The 24,944-nt window shown below is 39.6% G+C and overlaps 1 protein-coding gene across 11 annotated transcripts in view; it reads left to right on the top strand.

Annotated features, from left to right (window-relative positions):
* celsr1a (cadherin EGF LAG seven-pass G-type receptor 1a) overlaps positions 1 to 24,944 on the top strand; it is a 154,347-nt gene that overhangs the window by 123,567 nt on the left and 5,836 nt on the right. For 6 of the 11 annotated variants that reach the window (XM_023952122.2, XM_078941870.1, XM_023952120.2 and 3 more), the window contains 6 exons: positions 3,920 to 4,094; positions 4,481 to 4,593; positions 6,095 to 6,174; positions 6,245 to 6,371; positions 6,464 to 6,589; positions 7,181 to 7,317. In XM_023952122.2, the coding sequence (XP_023807890.1) occupies positions 3,920 to 4,094; positions 4,481 to 4,593; positions 6,095 to 6,174; positions 6,245 to 6,371; positions 6,464 to 6,589; positions 7,181 to 7,317 (758 nt within the window). The remainder of the gene's footprint in view (positions 1 to 3,919; positions 4,095 to 4,480; positions 4,594 to 6,094; positions 6,175 to 6,244; positions 6,372 to 6,463; positions 6,590 to 7,180; positions 7,318 to 24,944) is intronic. The other 5 variants (XM_078941872.1, XM_078941873.1, XM_078941871.1 and 2 more) reach the window with 1 other exon arrangement.

Genomic DNA, 24,944 nt, shown 5'->3' with positions numbered 1-24,944 from the left:
TAGGAGTGGCAACATCAACAGTGTGGTACATCCTAAGAAAGTAAGAAAGCTCTGCAACGCAAAAAGACCTGGACGTCCACGGAAGACAACAGTGGCGGATGATGGCAGAATCATTTCATGGTGAAGAGGAACCCGTTCACAACAGCCAACCAAGTGAACAACACTCTCCAGGAGGGAGGCGGATCAATATCCAAGTCTACCATCAAAAGAAGACGGCATGAAAGTAGATCCAGAGGGAACACTGCAAGATGCAAGCCACTCATTAGCCTCAAGAATAGGAAGGCTAGATTGGACTTTGCTGAAAAGCATCAAAAAAGTTCTGGAAAAAACATTCTTTGGACAGATGAAACCAAAATCAACCTCTACCAGAATGATGGCTAGAGAAAAGTATGGAGAAGGCGTGGAGAAGCTCCTGATCCAAAGAACACTACATCATCAGTAAAACACGGTGGAGGCAGTGTGATGGTCTGGGCGTGCATGGCTGCTAGTGGCACTGGGACACTAGTGTTTATTGATGACGTGACACAGGACAGAAGCAGCCCAATGAATTCTGAGGTGTTCAGAGACAGACTGTCCGCGCAGATCCAGGTGAATGCAGCCCTGTCTGCGCAGATCCAGGTGAATGCAGCCCTGTCTGCGCAGATCCAGGTGAATGCAGCCAAACTGATTGGACGGCGTTTCATAATACAGATGGACAACGACCCAAAACATACAGCCAAAGCAACTCAGGAGTTTATTAAAGCAAAAAGTGGAATATTCTAGAATGGCCAAGTCAGTCACCTGATCTTAACCCAATTGAGCAGCATTTCACTTGTTGAAGGCTAAACTTCAGACAGAAAGGCCCAGAAAAAAACAGCAACTGTTTGCCGCTGCAGTAAAGGCCTGGCAGAGCATTCAGAAGGAGAAAACCAGCATCTGGTGATGTCCATGAGTTCAAGACTACAGGCTGTCATTGACAACAAAGGCTTTTCAACCAAATATTAGGAATGACCATTTGGTTTGCAGTTATTTCATTTGTCGGTAACGCTTTCTTTTACAGTCCAGTACTTACAGTGTACGTAAGTGGTATTTACATGGTACTTATTGTGTAACTACTGGGTACTTTCAGGGTATTCACATGGTACCTTTTATGGAATTACCTGGGTACTTACATGGTACTTTTTGGTGTCTACTCTGTACTTACATAGTACTTATTGTGTATTTATGTGGTACTATTTGGTTCATACTTATGTGGTTCATACTGGGTATTATTAATATACTTACTGGGTATTTACATTTTTGTGAAACGGTGTTTTTTGTGGTACTTACTCCATGTAAGAACAAGGTTAGTACAAATAAAGTACCTTGACCTTTAGGTCTGCACTCGCTGTATGTTTCATGGTATTTACCATGAATTTACCACAGAAACTACCCCTTAAGGACAATGAAACTGGACTGTAAAAGAAAGTCACCCCTATTTCCACTCTATTGGTACTTTCAGTAGTAAATGCTGGGTAAGTAAGTAACAAGTTTATTTCAAATCAAATCATTTACCTGAAAAAAAAATATAAGTCAATACATGACTTGGAAAATAGGATTTGAAAGGGGAATGGAAGAAGCGAATGCTTATAAAAATCCAAACCCCCACTCAACAACACTCATAACAACAAAACAACAAAATTAAACATTTGACATAACACTAACATACGAGAAACACCTGACGACGACAGACAGACACACCCAAAAAATCCGACCAAACACCAAACCCCCTATAAAAAAGAGGGAGGAAACAAGATGCCTCAGCTGAAAAAGAAACAAGAACAAAATAAAACAAAACAACAACTTTGGTAATGATCCTTCCATAGTCCGAGAATACACATACTCCTCAGTGATTCATTGCATCTTGGTACACATTCTTTATATATTTTTAAACATACCTTTAAAATGAACAAGATTTTTACAAGTTTTCATGTTGTCCGATAAATTGTTCCAGAGTGTGACACCCTTTACTGAGATACACATCGATTTTAATGTTGTCCTTATTTTAGGTTGACAGAATTTGTTGATTCCTCTCAATTTATATTTATTAACAGCATCTCTGTTTTGAAACAAAGATTGAATGTTAGTTGGCAGAGAATTTATTGATGCTTTATACATGATTTGGGCCGTTTTAAAATCTACCGAGTCCTGTAATTTTAAATTAAATGTATCAAGAAAAAGTGGATTGGCGTGCTCATTATATTTAACTTTGTGAACTAATCTGATGGCTCGCTTTTGGAGTGTAACTAAAGGATGCAAATTAGTTTTGTAGCAATTTCCCCACACTTCAATACATTAATTTAAATATGCCATTATGAAGGAATGATACAAAATAAATATAGCGGATTGATTAAGCATCAAGCTACACTTTTTCATCAAACCAACACATTTAGCCACTTTTAAACATAAATGATGTATATGGGATTTCCAACAAAACTTATCATCAATAATTACACCCAAAAACACATGTTTTTGCACTCTCTCAATTGGTATATCATTAATAATAATTTCCACTGGCACCTCCTTACTCTCCCTCCTAAAGAGCATACATTTAGTCTTTTTTAGATTCAAAGATAATTTGTTCTTACTAAACCAATGATTTAACTTATAAAATTCCTGAGTTATGTCACTAAGAAGTTGACCTTGAGGTACACCACATATGATATTCCTATTTCTAGATTTAGTATTACAAATCTGTACAAACTGCTGTCTATCTTCCAGGTAGCTCTTTAACCAGTTTTGTGTTACTCCTCTGACTCCATACTTTACCAATTTCTTCAGTAAAATATGATGGTCAATCGTATCGAAAGCTTTCTGTAGATCAATGAAAATTCCAATGCTGAATTTATTTTTTTCAATACAGTTGGTTATCTCTTCCACAAGTTCGATTAAGGCAAATGATGTAGATCTTCCTTGTCGGAAGCCATATTGACTGTTGAATAGCAGATTGTTTTTCTCGATAAAGTTAATTAATCTGAGATTAAATAATTTCTCTAAAATCTTTGAAAGCTGAGGCAATAAAGAAATTGGACGGTAATTTGTAAAACTTTGCTTATCCCCTGTTTTAAATAAAGGAATTACTTTGGCCGTTTTCATTTTAGTGGGAAACTGTCCACATTTAAATAACAAATTAAAGTTATGTGTAAGTGGTTTGTGCTTCAGCAACATTCTGAATTGTTTTCATATCAACACCATCCGCATCCTGAGATTTTTTATTACTACATGTCCTAATAGTGTCCAATACCTCCTTCTCATTAGTAGGCATGAGAAACATTGTATTTGAATTTGTATTTGAACTATATTACACTAGAACATGTGGGGTCGTACTTTTTGTCCGTGGAAATTCCTTCAGCAGAGTTTGGTAACAGTGCAGGACTTCTTCAGGGTTTGTAACCGCAAGAAAAATCACAATACAAGCTCAAATGAACATAAAAGGAATAAGAACTTTGATGAAATACAAAGTATATTTTAGTTATTTAATCATTTCTGTCATGAGTTTGATAAATCTCTGTGAATTCTTTATTGTTTTGACTGCAATGCTTGAAATCAATCAATTATCCCAATTTATAAACATAATAGATTATTCACAACTTCACTTTTTTTGATGTAGTACAAAGTATATTTTAGTTACATTAAACAAAGACAACAACAAAAAAAAATAGAAATTGCCATAAAAATATAGAATTTGCTTAGACAAAGAATTACAAAACTAATGTTTTAATAGGTAATTGCTGTGTGTATTTTTTCTTTATAAATATTATTTGCACCTACAATTAGCATTAGCATAAAACACATGGCAGAGTAAAAAGAAAAGGGAAAAAAACCCAGAGTCTCTTTAGTGGGTAAAACTATGTAGTTGTTGAAACTGTGTCAAAGCTCAGACATTTCCTGCTTCTTCCAGTTTGTGTGCACCGTCATTGCCATCCTCCTCCATTACTTCTACATGTGCTCCTTTGCCTGGATGTTTGTGGAAGGCCTGCACATCTACCGCATGCTGACAGAGCAGCGCAACATCAACCACGGACACATGAGGTTCTACTACGCCATGGGCTGGGGCATACCGGCTATCATCACTGGTGAGAAACGTTCAAACAATCACTGTGGTGGGCTCTGTCCAAATTTTCCCTTTTATTCAACTTCCTCTCTTCTCCACCTGGATTTCATTCTGCTTTTTTGGGTAATCGAAGCTAAACTAGGTGGTAATATGGTGATATGGGCTGTTGTGTTTGATTCCTTAAATAGAAGAGGCTGCATGCATTAAGGGAGATCTGTCAGCTTCCCTTTGGGTCTACTGTTACTATTTCTTTGACCCTAAAAGTTTATTTTCTAGTCAATTTAGAGGAAAAAAGACGATTGGAGTTCCAATGTGATCATGACACACAGGGCAGAAATAAAATAAAACTGAAACTAAATAAGAAAAGGGAAAAAATCCATGAAGTATTGTCTGGATGTGTGTGTTTAGGTTTGGCAGTGGGTCTGGATCCACAAGGTTACGGAAACCCGGATTTCTGCTGGCTGTCTGTGCACGACACGCTCATCTGGAGCTTCGCAGGTCCCATCTTTGTGGTTGTCCTGGTATGTGCTTCTTTGAAACCATTCATTTCACATTTATAGGCAGTTCAGTTCTATGTTTTGTTGTTGCAAAATGTAAAAAATAACAGATATTTTCTCTTGTTAGACTTTATTTCACCACAATATTTACCTGCATCCAAAAAACGATGAACTGTTGAAAGCAGCCGCGATTAATGACTTAAAAAGAAAAAGCAGCATCCCCCCCATTCGTTCAGCTCAGGAGGCCGTGTCACAGTGCCACTATGCACAATCTGTGCATTGTCTACGTATGATATTTCTGTCTTCCATGAGACATACGTGGTATACATAATTTATAAGGGTTTCTTGTGTTTGTTTTAGGGGTCTGTACGTGAATTTGGTTTTATGTTGTTCAAAATATTTGGTCGGTTGCAGTTCATGCGTAAATCTCTTTCAGCGTCCAGTGACGTGTGGAAGGCGGGTTTGTAGCTACATGAAATTTTAACAGACTTGTTATAGAGGAACCACATTTAAACCACAGAACAAGTACAAATATACCATGCGTAAACTAGCTCTTTATTGAAATTCTTCACAAGAACAGCAGGAATCACGTCGCATCAGCACAATGGTCAGTGCCCGCTGCGGGCTCTTGCAATGTTTTAATTAAACAGTCAGATTCCCTGATGCGCACCAGTTCTAGGTTTAATGCAATCCATGCGTCAATTATGTAATTTTAATGTGACATGTGTCCCACGATGTAAAAGTTATACATGTATACATACATGCGGGAAGAGTCTGTTCAACATGCCTAAACAAACGTGGAACAGTCATGGAAAGCCACAAATTGGCAAATGTATCGTGCAAAATTCATGCACCATTGTGTGTGATGCATATAATAATTGTGTATGAACTACGTAAACTATGCATGAACTGCGTGACTCAAAATTCTAAATTCAAAACTGACTTCACGTACCGACCTGTAAGCTGAAACCTTCGACAGGCATCTGCGCACATCAACGAAAGACGAGCACAAGAATCACTTATGAATTACATTTATCATGCATGAGTCAAGGAAGACTGAAACTTTGTACGTGGAGAAAGTGCAGATTGTACGTAGCGGCTGTGTGACACAGCTTTGATTTAGAACTTGTGCGGATCAGAGGAATCCGACCCTTTCTACTGATGCACCATTCTTGCGCTGACCATGGTGCTGATCTGCTCAGTGCTCTGAATGTCAGATAAAGAAATTCAATGAATCGCCGGTTTACGTCTTCTTCCATGGTTTATTCATGATTCATCTGTCAAAATTTCACGTAAAGAACCATAACCTTTCTCACTTTTTTCCAAGTAAATTCAATTATGACCAGTTTTCATCTGTGGACAATGCTTAAATTGAATGTAGCAGCAGTGTGACACGGCCTTTAAACAGGGTTCCTCTTTAGCCTAACGAGTTAGTATTTTTTCCACGGTTTCTACAGATAAAACAATCTTCACTCTAAAAATGAAGAAAATAAAAAATGATACGCTTTTCACTCTGATTTTATAGATCAACATCGTGATCTTCATCCTGGCAGCGAAAGCTTCCTGTGGTCGGCGGCAGAAAGCTGCAGAGAAATCAGGAGCCGTGTAAGCTTCTCGGTAACCGTTCACAACTCAGCCAAACTGCTTCTGCTAATGAAACACACTTTTGTTGTAGACCTGCACTGCGGATGGCCTTCCTTCTCCTGCTGCTCATCAGCGCCACCTGGCTGCTGGGCCTCATGGCGGTCAACAACAACGTCATGATTTTCCATTACCTGTTTGCTGTCTTCAGCTGCTTGCAGGTAAACATGCTGATCTGTGACTCCCATCGGCTTTTCTTTCTTTTCACTTGATTCGTTTTTTTCACGCCTTCTATTTTGATTTCTGGCTACAGGGAGTCTTCATCTTTTTCTCTCACATCATCTTCAACATGGAAGTGAGAAAGAACATCAAGAACGTTCTGACCGGAAAAAAGAGCATCCAAGACCAGTCCAGCACCACGAGGGGGTCCCTGCTCACTGTGAGCAAACGTGCACGCTCGCTTCTAATGCTACGTGCACACCATCCTCTGCAACTGGCGTTCAGGCCAATACTACCAATGAGAAGTCTATAGAAATGCCCGAATATGTGCTTTTTAGGCTTCATGTTCAACCGTCACTATGCAAGTCTTTAAATCCACTTTTGGGCTCTACGTACAAAACATGCAGCCATCTTGAAATTTGACCAATCAGGGACTCAGATGTAGCTGTGACGTTTAGATTGGCGTCCCATTTAATTCTTGAAAGTGCCAGCCGTTTTAAAATTGATCATGGAGGAGGAATGAATAATTATTGATAATTATTATACAACGCCAAGTCCTTCATATATCGGAATAGAGCTGTGAGAGAAAAAAACTGGAGCGAGATTTGTTGTTTTTGCACCGCAGCCTTTTCCAACTGTGAGAACGAGTGCTAATATTGTGTAGCAACGGTCCAGTGTACACGCTGTGTGAACAGCGTATGCTACAAGCATGTGCAAGAACCCATGTAACACATGTTCAATGTGTATGTAGCATAAAAAGAACATTTCTTACAAAGAGTTGAGAATCTAAACCTCTTTCTGTTTCTTCTAGCGGTCTCTCAACTGCAATAACACCTTCCCAGAGGACGGTCTGCTGTACCGCTCAGCCATCGGCGAGTCCAACGTCTCTCTGGACAGCACGCTCAGGTCAGCCAAGAGCCGCAGCAGCTACCTGGCTTACACGTTCAGGTACAGCACGCTCACTGACCGCATGGCTGCTTCCACGCTAATATACTGTGTACGTGTGCGTCTTTTTGTCTTTCTTGGCACATTTACTGATGCAACAGAATGTCTGCCACATACTAACACAGCAGGGGGTATTCCAGGAAGCATGTTTAAACTAGCCTGACTTTAACCCTGAACTCTGGCTGAAATCCGCCTGAACTTGCTTACTCTGGGTATGTCGGTTCCAACAGACCGGATATGAGTTAGCGTAATTACGCTCCACTTGGTAACCCTGGGTTAATGCACGTGCACAGCAAGTACATAAAGACATTCTCAATGGATCGCCGATTTCTGGAGTCACCATGGAAACGCGTAGTGGAAAAAAAAAAAGCGCTACGCTTCAGTGAGGCGGAGTCGGATATTTAAATCACGGCATATGAAGATTAAACGTCCATCAAGAAAGTAATACTGCTTCATCAGCTAGAAAGATATATATATATATATATATATATATATATATATATATATATATATATATATATATATATATATATATATATATATATATAACTTATCCAGTTTTGCCAACTTAAATGAATTACTTCTATTGGTAACAAGCAATTGAGTTAAATTTATTCAACCTACTTTATTACGTCTATAAAACTCAATAGTTGATACAACTCAAATTTACATATTTATCTAACTAAATGTCATATTACTCCAATTTAATTGATATTTTTTCCATCTTAATTTATTATAATTCTTGAACTCTCATATGTCTAAGTTTGAGCCGGCAGATATACTCATTTGTATAACAATAAAAAGAACGAAACAATATGCACAACGTGCAAAAAGCCATGCAGAAATTTCCGTCATTGTCACTACAATGTCAAATGGTAGGGGTGCTGTTTAAACTCATCATCTTCTCCTTCCCTCTCACTCATGGTGCAGAGAGTTAAGCAAAGTGGGACGAAATAACTCGGCAAAACACAGTAAAACAGCTAAACAACTCAACACATTTGGTCAAAAAGCCACACTTGAACCCAAATCCGTCCAGACAGGCAAAGGGAATGATATCCCACAATCCTTTGCGGTGCCAATCTAACAGCAGCACCAAAGTTACACCTACTTAATTGAATTAATTTGAATGAAAGTAAAAATAAATGTCTGAAAACTACGTGTTTTTTTTAAGCTGACTTAACAAAAAATGATTTATCTTAACTGAAGCAAATAATTAAGTTTGAACAAAGTATAAAGTTTATTTTTCCAACATCCATATGTGGTCTTATCACCCTCTCATGGTGGAAAAAGTATTATCTGAGCTTCTTCATCCACTAAATCATCTTCAAATGGACACGCCATGCTGCTTCACCTCTCTGTAAACAAACTAACCTTCAACTAAACCTGCCCCAGACCAGGTTATGTTCAGAGCATGAGTTGCTATGGCAACTTGACATACCCTGAAACATACCTCCATTTCTGGAACTGAAAGCTGAGGTTATCCACTTCCTTAGCCTCAAACTTACCGTGGGAGCTAGCTTAACCTGCTTTCTGGAATACCCCCCTGGATGGATCTACACAGCACAGCTCTGTCTGAGCCTCTTCTCATTTCTGATTCTGAGTGTGAATGGCTGCTGAAACCTGTCACGCATGGCTCACAGCTTGGGTGCAAAAACAAACAGCAGTTTGGTTTTTTGTTGTGTGACTTGCATATGTTGTTGACACTGTTAAAGTAGCATGATTGTGTGCTTTGTTGTTCTAAGAGCTGGAACAAAAAGACTGAGGGTTTCAAAGTCCAGACCACAAAAACAATGTATTTCAAAAATATGTATTTCATTTCAGTGTAAACTCCAGAAATGTAGCAAGTTGTTAGCATAAAAAAGGCTACAAAACAAGAGCTAACTGGTTGGTTTTTTCAGTTGTGACTTAATTTATGTACAAACAAGTAGTAGTATTAACTATTCAAACAAATCTGAATACAACATTTAGTTTTACGTTTAACATGTCTGTTGTGAATACGACACTTTCTTGTCTTAAAAACAAAATTTCTCCTGTTTACTACCTATCCAAAATACGTCACGGGGTCACAGGAATACATATAGAGTTACGAAGCGTAGACTGTTCAATTTAAGGTTTATTTAGTAAACGAAAATAAAATAAATGGAACTTTTTAGAATGTTGTTGATCCCATAACGGGGAAATGCTCCTATTAGCTGTTAACTCTGTTGGAAATGGAATAAAACAGATAAGAATCCAGCGATCTCTGGCTGCATTTAGTCAGTTTCAGGCGTCAACAGCTGATGGGGTAAACAAAGCACCAAAAGATGGTTTCAGACCCAGAAGAGCTTGAGAACAAAAAGCAGTAGCAGACATGCCACTCTACTCATTAGGTGTAAAACAAATGTGGATAATAAAAATATATAGAAGCAAAAACAGCTAAGCTACCGTATTTTCACGACCATAGGGCACACCGAGTTATGGGATGCAGTCTATGTTATGGGTGATTTTTCAGTATTTGACACATACAAAAGGCGCACCGGGTTTTAAGGGGCGGGCAAGTTAACACATACCGGTAAAACATGCATGCTGGACCGTTGCAGCACATGGAGGCGTGAAAAGACAGCTCCCACTAACCAACTCCAAAATAAGAATAAACTCCGCCAAAAACTCGAGGAGCACGATAGTACAAGGAGTAGAAAGCAAGAATATGAGCGGGGGCCTTTCAAAAAAGAAGAACCCAACCACACAAAGCAAAGAAGACAAGGACAACGAGAGGGGAGACATGCTAGCATCAGAAGCTGACATGGCTAACTTTCAGAGCAGCCTAAATAGCATCAACAAACAAATCCAGAGTTTGCATAGCGAAATGAAGGCTGACTTGAAAACATTCAAAGATGACATCACGGCTGTACTGAGTGACAAATTATCCGAATTCAGGGAGGACATCAATCAGAAATTTTCCAACATATCAACAGAGATGAACAAACTACAAGAAAAGATAAACGCAGCTGCGGCGCGGACGGAGGAGATGGAAACGTGGAAACGTGGAGCCGTGAAGCGAATAGTGTGCTGTGTGATTTAATGAAAGATCAGAAAAAGATGAAGGAAAAGTTGGATGACTTGGAATCGAGATCAAGACGGAATAACCTGCACATCTACGGTGTCAAAGAGGAGGCGGAGGCGACAGAAAACTCATGGCTGCTTTTATTGACAGATGGCTCAAAGAGGAGTTTTCACTAAACATGGATCTCCAGATTCAGAGAGCCCATCAAGCGTTAGCTCCAAAGCCAAAGGCAAGTCATCCTCCACGGTCTATTGTAATATGCTTTCAACAATTCACCGTAAAAGACTTGATACTTAAAAAAGCGTGGGACAAAAAGATCGTCATGTACGGAGAGAAAAGGGTCTTTTTAGATCATGACTACGCAGAGAGCGTTCTGCAACAATGCAAAGCATACAGAAACATCAAAAAGGTGTTAAAGAGAGAAGGAATCCGCTTCCAAACTCCCTTCAATAAAATGCGCGTGCACTGGCCGGGCGGAGTTGTAACATACGCGGATGCCGATGACGCGACCAACGATCTGAGGAAGAGAGGATACGAGGTGGAAGACCCGGTGGGACTCACCAAGGAGTTTGCTCCGGCGGAGAAACTACTGTCAACTGGAGTCGCTACGTGGAAACCGAGCAGGAAAGAGAGACCAGGACAAGCAGCCAGACGAGCACGCACACAGCTCCAGGGATTTGAGCACAAGAAGAACACAAACGGAGGATAAGTAAAAAACAAAAAAAAAAACAAATTACTGACAGTGAACACGGTTCAGTTTACATGTAAAAGGGAGGTTAAAGATAAAGAAGGGGGATTTATTATAATTAAAGGAGTAATTGACCAGGCAACAATAACCCTGGTAAATGTCTATGCTCCACCAGAAAGTACTAAAGAGTTTTTCAAACTTTTGTTTGACACTATTGCAATTGAAGCTGAAGGTATATGCATCTGTGGAGGGGATTCAAATGTGATCATGGACTATAACCTAGACACAACCAGTAAGAATAGAAATAAGAAACCAACCTCAAAATTTGTAAAAAAAAATAATATGTGGAAATCAATGGGATTTATTGATGTGTGGAGAGATCTCCATCCTCTACAAAAAGATTACAGCCACTACTCTGAAACTCATTCAGTCTACTCCAGGATTGATTATGTCTTCATGCAGAAAGAGCACATGAGCACAATAATGGGCTGTTACATTGGAGTAGCTGATGTATCAGACCACAATGCCATTTATTTAAAAATTAGACTTAAGGGCAGGCTAAGAAATACTCTATGGAGACTCAACGCAGGAATTTTAAACAATAAAACAGTGATCAAACAAAATGGATATACAAAATTATCTTGAATTAGACAATAATGGGGAATCAAATCCAGCTATTATATGGGATGCATTAAAAGCAATGATACGAGGGAGATTTATTGCAATTGGAAGTCAGATGAAAAAAGAAAGAGTAAAACAATATGAGACACTTACCTCAGACCTGAGAGAAATGGAACAAGCTTTCAAAGACAACGCAAACCAAACAACAAGACAGCTAATCAGTGAAACAAAAAAGAAGATTAATGATATACTCCAATACGAGACCGAAACAAGAATAAGATACTTACAACAAAACTATTACAAAACTCAGGCCCCAAAGCCACAAGGCTGTTAGCTCGACGAATACGAGAAAGACAAGTAGAACTAAACATTAATAAAATACAAGACCTAAAAACAGATCAACTAAAATATAATCCAGAAGAAATTGAGAATATATTTAGGGACTATTATGAGGACTTATACACTGAGCCAATGACTGCAAAACAAGAGGAGATGCAAACCTTACTAGACTCATTAGACCTACAGTACCTTCAATAGGAACGAAACAAAAGGATCTCATGACAGTAGAAATTTCCACGGAAGAAAGGAAAAAAGCAATTGGCAAGCTGAAATCAAACAAGGCGCTTAGGAGTGATGGCTTTCCATCAGAATTGTATAAAGAATTCGAAGAAATAATTATCCCACTGCTTCACTCCACTTTCAATTGGATTTTATCAAGTGGATAAACTCCACCCTCCTGGAAAGAGGCAGTCATTACAGTACTTCCTAAGCCATTAAAGGACAAGGAATATTGTCAAAACTACAGACCAGTTTCTATCTTAAATGTTGGCTATAAAATACACACCTCTATAATTTCAAATGGACTCCAATCATTTCTATCAAACTTAATAGATGAGGATCAAACCGGATTTGTCAAAGGGAGACAAACACATGATAATATAAGGAGAACACTACACATCATAAACAGGATACATAAAAAAGAATTATCAGCTACCTTAATAAGTTTAGATGCCAAATTAATTGGGAATTTCTATATTATTAAAATTGGACAAATTTGGATTCAATGAAAAGTCAATTAAGTGTATTAGTGCTCTCTACTACAAACCAACAGGTAGAATCAAAATTAACGGCTCCCTCACAAATAGATTCAGTCTCAGAAGGGGGACTAGACGGGTGGGCGGCAGTGGCTCAGGCGGTTGAGCAGGTTGTCCAATGATCGAAGGGTCGGCAGTTCGATCCCCACTCCCCCCAGCCAAATGCCGTTGTGTCCTTGGGCCAGACACTTCACGCCTCCAGTGTGGCTCCACTGGTGTGTGAATGTGTATGAATGTCCCGGTGATGGTCAGAGGGGCCGTAGGCGCCAACTGGCAGCCACGCCTCTGTCAGTCTGCCCCAGGGCAGCTGTGGCTACAACCATAGCTACCATCACCAAGTATGAATGAGGAGGGAATGAATAATGGACACAATGTAAGCGCTTTGAGCGTCTGGAAAAGTACAGATAAATCTAATCCATTATTATTATTATAGACAGGGCTGTTGCCTTAGCCCTGTGTACTCTTTGCACTTTATATCGAACCATTAGCCCAAATGGTGAGACAAGACACAAGGATAACAGGAATAGACATCGGTGGACAGGTACATATCACGGGTCTGTTCGCGGATGACGTTATGGTCTATTTATTAGATCCAGGCAAATCATTTGGTAATTTAATGAAGATTTTTGATAGATTTGGTCAATGCTCAGGATACAAAATAAATATAAATAAAACTCAGATAGTCATGTTTAATTGCGTTGCAAATCAAGGTTTAAAGCAGCGGTGTCAAACTCATTTTCACCAAGAGCCACATCAGCATAGTGTCTGTCCTCAAAGGGCCAGATATAACTTATATATGTAACTAAATGTAATGAAAAATAAATGTAACTACTCCTTAATGTTAAATAAGTCATTGTTTATTTTTTATAACTTTTTAAGTGACAATTACAGTTGCATAGAAACATTTGTTTGCTTGGTACTTTAGCATAAATCCTTTTACATTTGATTCTGTCAGGTTAGGTTATATGGACAGTGTCTAAGTCATAATGTATAGTTGCTTAATCCGATATTTCAAGTCCAATTCCCCCTAGATATGAATAAATACACACCAATGTTTATTTTAAGAAATTAAAAACTTTTATGCTCTGGTGGGTAGAGCTGTGACGTGTCGGATGGACCACCAGGGGGGCGTAGTGTCGCGGATAACCGCAGACCCCCCCCCCCCCCCCCCAAAAAAAAAACACAAAATCCCCCCGCGGCCGCATCAGAAATAAATACAATTACAACGTAGTATTCTTTATTAACATATAACAGTAACAACTAACTACTACCTAATGAACTAACTATATAGGTGTTGTAGAATGACTGTGACTGTGTCAGCACGCTGCGTCGTGTGTAGGACTGGGAGGAGGGAGCGCGCACACGTGTGTTGGGGGTGTGTGCTGATTCTTCTGCAGTGGACCGCTCTCTAGCTGCATGTGAGCCTTCACCTGTGGTCTCTGGTACAGACATCTCAGAATATCATATATTGTTCAGTAATAAACAGACTGCAGACACTTTGTCACCTTTCTGGTAGCCGTGAAGACTGATACCCATGAAGAACGCGGGGCAGGAGGCTCCGCCTTTGTTTATACAGACACGTAATGTTGTGCTGCACAAAATAGTTCCCAAACCAAACATGTAGTGATATTCATGGAAATCTAACAGTGTGCGTTCATGTTTGGTGTTACAGAGTGACTGAGAACAGTAATAAACCCCCCCAACACAAAATCCTCCGGTGGGCGACCGTGTCGCGCACTCAAGAACGCACGTAGCTTTTAACGGAAATGAATACAAATGGAAATTAATAATTAGAATGCAGTAAATTTGTCGTATTTCCTCACGAGAGGAAACCTCTGTTGTAGAATGAGGATGTGTGCTTCTGAAAGCGCGCGCCTGTGTGTGTAAAGGGAGCCGCGTGCAGCAGAGGCAGTGAGAGCGCCGACGAGAGACAGTGAGAGCCGCGGTGGGAGAGAAGGAGAGAACAATATGAGAGAAAGAGGGAAAGTATGAACACAGGACTAGCAGAAAAAGTAAATTATCAGCAAAGATGAACGTGTTTAATGTGTTTATTGTAGTTCCAATCACGCACCATATGCTGAACTTACAACTGGGGAAAAAAAAAAAAGAAAAAAAAAAAGTGCGATGATGAGGTCATCATCACAGCCCTACTTGCGGGCCACATAAAATGACATGGCGGGCCACATTTGGCCTGCGGGCCTTGAGTTTGACACATCTGCATTAAAGGAATGGAAGATAAAATGGGATACCAAATCACTTGAGTACTTGGGGGTGAATATACCTAAAGACCCAGCAAAACTATATCAAGATAACTATGAACGTACAAATATCATGATCAGAAAAGACATAGAAAGATGGTCCACATACACACTAGGATTAAGTGAAAGAATAAATGTTATAAAAATGAATATACTACCATGCCTCCTTTACCTCTTTCTAGCTTTACCAGTAGAGATCCCACAACCCCAATTCCAAAAATGGGATAAACTTATATCTAGATTTATATGGGAAGGAAAACTACCAAGAATACGATACCACACTTTACAACTACCCAATATAAACGGGGGAAGAGCATTACCTAATCTAAAAGAATACTTTAGAGCTATGTTGCCCGATGGAAAGATATAGAACTTTTTGCACCCAGATTCCCAATTCAAACATGTCTGTTGGAAAATGAGATCTCAGCCACTGCTAAAGAACATTTAGATCTAAATCCAATAACATTATACTCTTGAGAACTGGTATTATGTTATAAAACAACTAAAATTAGGTAAAGAAATCAGATTGCTGAAATGGACAGCATATGACGACAAATTTAGACCTGCACAATTTGACCACAGATTCAAACAATGGGCTGAAAAGGATATTACGGCCATGTGCAAAATAATATAGAAAGGTGAAATGAGAGAATTTCAGGAACTTAAAGACACATGTGGTCTAATAAATCAAGACCTATTCAGATATATGCAAATGCGAGACTACTATGAAAAGTGAATCAAAACAGAGGAACACAAAATACACCCAATAATTAAGACATTTATACAAAAACTGTCAGTCGTTTTGATAAAAAGTTAAGATTATTTAAAAGACGTTTCAGTAGGGGTAAAGCTCTTCAGCTACAACTGCATCTGCAAAATAATCATTCACAGCTATTTTGGAGGGAAATAAATAAACTTCGTGCTAAAAGTAGAAGGTAAATTCCACATGAGATTCTAACATACTCTGGAGAATCTGTTTTTCTAACAGAGCAAGTGTTAAACAAGTGAGAGTCAGATTATAGGAACTTGTTTACCTGTAATAGTAGTTCCCACTTGTTTGATGACCAGTTTTTTCTGAATATGTGCAAATCTAAAAACCTGCTTGAAGACAATAGTATAAAAATGTATCTGAACTACTTTGACAAAATAAATCAAGATATTACAAGTGAGGAAGTTCTAAAAGTCATTGAGAAAACTAAACTTCATAAAGCTGCTGGTGTGGATGAACTATCAAACGAGGTTCTTAAGTGTCCTAAATTGTTAAATACTTTACATTGTCTCATTAGATTCTGTTTTAAGAGGTTTTAAAGGCTTTATACCATCTATTTGGTCTAAATCGATCATCAGGCCGATTCCAATATCCCCTCAAGCAGACCCAAGAGTCCCTCTGAATTATAGAGGCATTCGTCTTCTGAGTACTGTGTATAGAGTGTTTTCTAGTATTTTAAATAATCGGTTATCTGAATATCTAGAAACAAACCAAGTCCTTTTAAAGGAGCAGAATGGATTCAGGAGAAATAGAGCGTGTATTGACAATATTTATGTTTTGTCCTTGGTGGTGAGAGCTAGACTGGAAGAAAGTAAAAGTACCTTTGTTTGTTTTGTGGATTTAAAAAGCATTTGACTCGATAGATAGAGATCTTCTTGAACATAAATTACTTACATATGGTATTAATGGTACATTTTATAAAGCTATTAAAGCTTTGTACAAGGCTCCATTAGCCTGTGTTCAGGTGAATGACCTAAAAACAGGATGGTTTTCCACACCATTTGGAGTTAAACAAGGAGATGTTCTTTCACCAACTCTTTTTGCTATCTATGTCAACGATTTAGCTTAAGAAATTAAGAAAACTAACTTAGGTATTGATAATAATTGGAACTGGAGCATATTACTTTAGGCTGATGATATTGTTTTGATAGCAGATGAGGAAATAAAATTACTAGGAATGTTAAATACAATGAATGACTGGTGTAACAAATGGAGACTCACTATCAATGGTGATAAATCACAAATCGTTCATTTTAGAAAGCCTTTAGTACCTCAGAGTAATTTTCTGTGTATTTTGGTAAAACTACTCTCATGTATACTGATACCTATAAATATCTTGGTTTTGTTTTTCATAAAAATATGATGTTCTCAGAAGGAAAGCAGCTGTTATCAGATTCTGCTGGGAGGAGCTTAGTGCAGTGATAAATAAGATGAAGGTCTGTCCTGAGTTGAGTTTTGACATGTTTAGTAAATTGTACGATGCCATGGTGGATCTGTGTTATTTTATTCTGCAGGAGTCTGGGGTTATGAAGATGCTCCTGAGTGTGATAAGGTTCAAAACAGGGCAATGAGATATTTTCTGGGTGTACACAGGTTCACCACTAAAGTCGCCATTGAGGGGGACATGGGGGGGGGGGGGGGGGATGTGTGATCAGACAAAGAGCAGAAGTTCTCAGATTATGGAACCGGCTGGTGAGGTTAGGGTTAGGGTTAGGGTTTTACCTGCAGAGAGACTTGCACATATAATATTTGATTGGGATAGAGCTCATATTTATCCCTGGTGTAAAGATGTGTTGAACATTCTGTGAACCTACAATCATTATTTTTTAATTGTTTGAAATGTAAGATAGATAATGTTAAGGAAACTTTAGTTGGTTATTATGAGAAAGAATGGAAAATGAAACTGCTTCAAAAACCAAAATTACGAACTTATTTGCAAATTAAGGACACATTTTCTGCTGAGCCATATGTTATATATAACTTAAAAAGAGGACAAAGATCCTTATGTGCTCCACTTAGAGCAGGAGTGCGCCCCCTACAGGTGGAAGTAGGGCGCTTCAAAGACGTTCCTGAGGAGGAAAGACTGTGAGGTCTGTGAACTGCAAGTGGTGGAGGATGAATTTCATTTTTTGTTTTATTGTCCTTTGTAAGAAAAACAGAGACTTTGTTTGTATGAGGTCATAGAAAAGAAATGTCCTGATTTGTTTTGGTTATCTGAAGATAACATTTTACGTTGGCTTTTTGGAAATGAAATCTTTTGTTTGGCAAATTTGGTGTCAAAGGCATGGACAATAAGAATGGAGACTTTGTATTCTGTTAGACTCTGATTAGGGGGGTTATGGGATCTTTGTGATGGGCATGTATCTTTATGTATTGTGTATTTTGTCTTTCAGTGTCATATAAGGCCGTGTGGGCTGGGCACATTAGTGCATGACACTTAAATAAATCAAATCAATTCAAATCAAACAAAAATATACAGGCCTACAGTGAAAATATTCCCAAGGTTATATCAGTTCTATATAAGCACCTTATGGAATCAAAAGTGGGGTCAACTCTATATGTCAAAGCAAAATGGGAAAAGGATTTGAGAGAAAAAATCTCAGAGGAGATGTGGGACGATATGTGGAAAGTTCACCAAACCACTACGCAGTCACTAAAATGGCGAGAATTTGTTTGGAAAAACCAAATAAGGTATTTTATAACACCACAAATCAAGGGCAAACTAATTAAAACTCATCAACTCTGCTGGAGAACTTGCATGGATAAGGACTCAAATCAGAGAAAATAAAGCTCTTCTGGGACACCATCCACTCTGCTATATGTGAAACACTCAGGTATAAGATACCCCGAACCTGTCTTGTGATGTATCTGGGCTACTTAGAGGGAACAGTGCATAAAACAGACCAAAACCTAGTAAAAGTTCTTCTTGTGGCAGCAAAGAAAGCCATAACTAAGAACTGGCAGAAGGCTGAAGCCCCAACACACAAGCAATGGATGTATATTGTGGAAGAAATCCAAACAATGGAGAGATTAACACACAAACTAATAATGAAGGAAGAACAATTTCTGAAGGACTGGGAAAAATGGTTTATGTATAAAACAAGAAAAGGTTATGACATATTGTTAACTTTGTGATCAGTATGCTGGATAGGAGGAAAGTTTCAACCTGACAACTCTACGTACCTTCTTGTACTAATTTTTTATTTTCTTTTGTTTTTTGTTCAATATATGCTGCTTCAATGTTTTTAACTTTGTTCATGTGTTTAAAAACAATAAAAAGATATTTGCAAAAAAAAACCATAAAAAAATGCATGCTAGTGTGTGTTTAAAAAGGTGGGCAAAACTCAGTTGGTTGTGATTTATTTTGGATATTTTCAGTCATCAATCAGCATCCAAAATCCATCCAAGTCCTGATCTTTGTCTTTTGTAATCCTCGCCCGGATGGAAAGATAACGGCGTTTCATAAAATAAAAGCAGAAGCTTCCTCTGTAACCGTTATTGCCCTCAGTGGAACGGTGACTGCAGAGAAGCTGCTCCAAGATGATCGCTGATCGTTCATCCATCACTCCAGTCGCCTTGTTTCCGTGGAAACTCAGCTGCGTCATTTTAACGGTCAGAGTTTGTTTTCCAGCTTCCTCCACATGTGAACCATGGATTCATTCATCTGGAATGCTCTATAGCTGCTCTCATGTTCCTCCTGATAACTGCAGTTCAAACTGTCCTTCAGCCATGTTGGAAACATTGTTGTTCACGCCCACACTTCCCTCCCCCTCGTTCTCACGCCATCTTCTTTTAAGTCCCACAACAACACATTGGGCGCACCGCCTCATAGGGCGCCCCCTACAGTTTGGAGAAAATTTAAGACTCTTAAGTGCTCCTTATGGTCGTGAAAATACAGTAACCAAAGTGGGCTAACTTACAGCTGACCGTAGCAGTAATAAAACTAAATTAAATGGGGGGGAAAACGTCAATAGGATCAGAATAGTTTCTGAATTTTTCTGAATTGTTTTTCTTTCTTTTTTTCCTCTTTGACTGCCGCTCCAGTCAGCTGCCAGTTAGCCTGCTTTAGTACCAACTTAGCTTTCTTATTTTTGTTCTTTTCCATCCATTTTCTTTACCTGCTATACCTTTTGGGTTACGGGATACTATAATGGAGAGTTCCAGGGGCAGGAGCGAGCACACCCACCCTGCTTGTACTGTAATAAACTGACTGCCAGGCGAATGACAGAATGGCACTTCCTGCCTCAGCTGGTTGGCTATGGAGGGATATTTCTGCCACCACGTTATACACAAAACTTTCTACGTTGCAAATGAAAATACTAAACATTTCCTTTTCAAATTTTTTTTTATTTTGCTTTCAATTTTTTTATTGGCTTTCAAAATTTGTTTTGCTTTAAAAAACTTTTTTTGCTTTCAAAAACTTTGTTTGCGTTTGCAAAACACGTTTTCGCATTCCTTGTTATCAAATCTCGCTTTTTTCCTATCTTTGATTTTGCTGGGTAAGTTTCAGTTTGACGTGACAAAGCTGCCATCAAACAGCTGCTGATTGGTCCAGATTCTAACCAAGTAACCCCTGTTCTATCCTAGGCACTTTAACATTGGGAGTTGGGTCATCTAGACCCACTAAACAGTGCTCTGAACCTTTTTTCTTCAATGATTTGTGATCTTCACTGGTGTCCATGGATTACATGAAATCTTTCCACCTTTATCCACCTTTGTCATGGTAGGGAGAACACGTCAATGGAAGGGGGGGGGCTCATCTAAAAGAGCCCAAGGGTTAAATCACCGTAGTTATCTAACATGGTGTCTGCTACCGAGGCTCAGAGGCTGAACCAGTTCTTTTTTCTTTATTCCCTCGATTTTGTCGCTTTGGATGAAGACGTTTTCATTTTTGATCATTTTAACAATAATTCATACTTTCTTTCTTTCTATTAGCCAGTCAGATTTGTGAATTTATGGCTGAGGATATCCTGAAATCAACAGGTTTGTGTGTGACCTGTGAATCCTGCAAAGCAAATGATTGGTAAAAAGTTTGATTTTCATGAATGATGCCTCACCAATGGAACCTCAATGTATTTAACAGAAGAAGCATTTTTAACTGTTATGTTCATTTTCACAGTGTCTCATGTTTTAGAACTCATGAGCGTTTGTCCAAAGTTTAAAAAAAAAATAGTCACAAGAATGCTATTTTCTCTGAATATTTCAACATTTATATATTAAAATAAAACAATAGTTCAGATGCAAATCTTAAAAAGTTTAACTTCCGGCTGGACGGAAGTGCTGCAGACGTTTTAAACACGTTGGTCACTACACTGACATAAATAAATACAAAACTTGGTTTTATTTTAGCTGCTTTGCTGCTCCTTCTGGGTTCTACTCTGAGAAAAACGGGCCAGAATGGTTGAAAACAGCAGAATCCCGTACGAACAGAACCGACACAAAGTCCGAAGTCCATGTCTGCCTCCAAGCACCGTCAATATAAGACAGAGACACTTGATTGGTTAGAATCTGGACCAATCAGCAGCTGTTGATGGCAGCTTTGTCACGTCAAACTGAAACTTACCCAGCAAAATCAAAGATAGGAAAAAAGCGAGATTTGATAACAAGGCATGCGAAAATCTCTTTTGCAAATGCAAAAAAGGTTTTTGAAAGCAAAATAAAAAATAATTGAAAAACAAATATTTAAAATTTTCATTTGCAACTTAGAAAGTTTTGTGTGCAACGTGGTGGCAGAAATAACACTCCATAGTTGGCAGGCAGGAGAGCGGTGGCAACAGGGAAGCAGGGAATCCCCACTGCCGCCTGTTGGGGCTTTTTTGTTATTTTGTTGCATCTTTCTCTTATCACCTCTTTTTTGACAAACATGGACTTTTTTGCACCTCTTAACCCTTGTGCTATCTTAAATGACCCCACCCTTCCATTGACGTGTTCTCCCTACCATGACAAAGGTGGATAAAGGTGGAAAGATTTCATGTAATCCATGGACTCCTGTGAGGATCACAAATCATTAAAGAAAAAAGGTTCAGAGCTCTGTCTAGTGCAGGGGCTTCAAACATACGGCCCGGTGGTTTAGTCCAGCCAATACCTGAAGAGTAAAAATCATAAGGATGTTTAAAAAAGAAAGCAAGTTTCTAGTCCATTCCTGTGGCGAGTTATGATTTTTTAGAGAAATAACCAAAATGCACAATTCCGCCACTAGGGGGAGCAAAGGAAAAGCTAAACAGGTGAAACAACATAACTCTGCATGTGCCAAAAACGAAATCTAACAGCTCTGTGTCTGGGTAGGCAGTAGTTTGGTTCCCTGTGAGCCTCACCATTGTTTCATTGCTATTAGAATGATCAGTAGTGACACCTAATGACCAAAATGTTGTCAAAAAAATAAATAAAAAGATTGAAGTGGAGTGCTGAGCTTTCCAGGAAAATGGAAAGTGTTTTATGTGTTTACGGAGCTGAATGCAAACCTGCATGCTTGGTATGTCATCAACAGATTGCAGTGCTGAAAGAATACAACATTCAGCACCACTATGAGACTCTCCATAAAGAAAAGTTTCACTATTTGCAGTTAATAAAAAAAAGATTTAGCAACTATTAGCTGGACCGATAAATAACCATCTGGATTTACTTCAGCCGTGACGTCAGTGATGGAGAAGTGAAAGCTAGCTACCTTATTTCAAACAAGTTGGAGCAGACACCCAATCCATTTTCTGATGGTGAACTTATGGAAAAATGCTGAAGGCTGCAGAAGTCTTGTTCCCAAAAAGCAGTCGACCTTAACCATGAGTCTGTCAAGGATTACGACTCCAGATCCAACATCTCTGAGGAAACAGGGGCAGCCATATGAAGGAATCCAGTCATTTATTGTATTTTCAAAAACGATTGATTAAAACACCAACATCACATATAACTGTGAATATTTATTAGAGGTGTTAAAGAGACGTCACAGTGGAGATTCTTGAGTTGATGGACACAACAGCTGATGACATAGTCAGCTCTCTAGTTACTGTGCTGGACGATGTTGAAGTGAAGTGGTCACATGAAGTAATTTTGGTCACTGATGGCGCCCCATCAAAGGTCAGGAAGAAGGCAGGTTTTGCCACAAAATTCAGGCAGAAACCGGGAAAAGATTATAATAATAATGAATAATAATAAAAATAATGGACATTTCATTGTGTTTTGCACACTTGAATGACAGTAAATGTGTTTCTGCACAGGTTTTGAATCCTGATATTGACGGTCTAGTGAAGTTTCAGGAGAGAAAGGAGGTTAACTCGAAACTCTTATGTTCACAAATGTTTGCAAGTTTAATTTAGTGTAATTTTGTCATCGTTTGGACGTTTACATTTTAGGCAGATGTTTCATTTTTTTCTGTAGCCCCTCTTGAATTTATTATTATGATTGCTTCAGTGTCAGATTTAAAATATTCAGTCTGTGTAAAATTGAATAAACCAATATTTTTAAAGTGAAATTAATTTTATTTAAGATCCTTTGGCCTCTGTGAATGAATGTGTAATAAGAAATGATTAGGCTACCATGTTGGTTGAGGCATGTTTTCAAATTGAGTAAAAAAACAAAAACAAAGCTGTAATTTTGCCTTTACGCTACTGGTTCGGCCCACTTGAGATCAGACGGGTTGAATGTGGCCCCCGAACCAAAATGAGTTTGAAACCCCTGGTCTAGTGGGTCTAGATGACCCAACTCCCAACGTTAAAGTGCCTACGATAGCACAAGGTATTAAGATCCATACCCTATTAATTTAGCCATGCTCCCCCGTGAACTGCCACCGTAACGTGGTTGGGTTGTTTGAGAGCTCGAGTGATCCCTGGAGCTAAGATGTCTGGGGCTTAAGCCCCTGGTAGGGTCTACCATGGTAGTGACGAGTCAGACAAAGAGCTGTTCAGAAGCCTCTGGAGCTAGGCCTGGGGTTGGGGCTCGCGGCGATAACCCCCGAATCCGGAGGTGGACACTGGAAGTAAGGAATGCCGTCAAGCTGAAGAAAGAGTCCTACCAGGCCTGGCTTGCCTGTGGGACTCCAGAGGCAGCTGACAGGTATCGACAGTCTAAGTGAGCTGCAGTCCGGACTGTTGCGGAGGCAAAAACCCGGTCCTGGGAGTAGTTCGGTGAGGCCAGGAAGAATAACTATCGGTTGGCCTCGAAGAGATTCTGGCAAACCGTCCGGCGCCTCAGGAGGGGAAAGCAGTTCTCTATATGCACCGTTTTCAGTGCGGGTGTGGAGCTGTTGACTTCGACTGGGGACACGGGCGGTGGAAGGAATCCTTCGAGGATTTCCTCAATCCCACTGACACGCCTTCTTTTGAAGAAGCAGAGAATGAGGACTTTGGGGTGAGGCTGTCTATCACCCAAACTGAAGTCACTGAGGTAGTCAACGAGCTCCTCGGTGGCAAGGCTCCGGGAGTGGATGAAGTACCTCAAGTCCCTGGATGCTGTAGGGGTGCCTTGGCTGACACGTCTCTGCAGCATTGCGTGTCAATCGGGAACTGTACCACTGGATTGGCAGACAGGGGTGGTGGTTCCCCTTTTTAAGAAGGGGGACCAGAGGGTGTGTTCCAGCTACGGGGGAGTCACACTCCTCAGCCTCCCTGGGAAAGTCTATACCAGGGTACTGGAGAGGAGAGTCCGATAGTTGAACCTCAGATCCAGGAACAACAGTGCGGTTTTCGTCCTGGTTGTGGAACAGTGGACCAGCTCAACACCCTCTCTAGGGTGCTGGAGGGATTGTGGGAGTTCGCTTATCCAGTCCATATGTGTTTTGTGGATTTGGAGAAGGCGTCCCCCGTAGTATCCTTTGGGGGGTGCTCTGGGAGTATGGGGTCCGGGGAGCCTTACCGAGGGCTGTCCGGTCTCTGTATGACCAGAGAAGGAGCTTGGTTCGCATAGCCGGCAGTAAGTCAGAATTGTTTCCGGTGCATGTTGGACTCCGGCAGGGCTGCCCTTTGTCACCGGTTCAAAGTTTTATGGACAGAATTTCTAGGCGCAGCCAGGGGCCAGAGGGGGTCTGATTTGGGGACCACAGGATTTCCTCTCTGCTCTTTGCAGATGATGTTGTCCTGTTGGCTTCATCAAGCCAGGACCTTCAGCGTGCATTGGGGCGGTTTGCGGCCGAGTGTTAAGCGGCTGGGATTAGGGTCAGCACAGCTAA

Source organism: Oryzias latipes, chromosome 23 (assembly GCF_053564925.1).
Source record: "Oryzias latipes strain Hd-rR chromosome 23, Olatipes_Hd-rR_3.1".
In the NCBI taxonomy this organism is placed as follows: Eukaryota; Metazoa; Chordata; class Actinopteri; order Beloniformes; family Adrianichthyidae; genus Oryzias; species Oryzias latipes.
The sequence above is the reverse complement of the archived record's forward strand: the minus strand, read 5'-3'. Positions and strand labels throughout refer to the sequence as shown.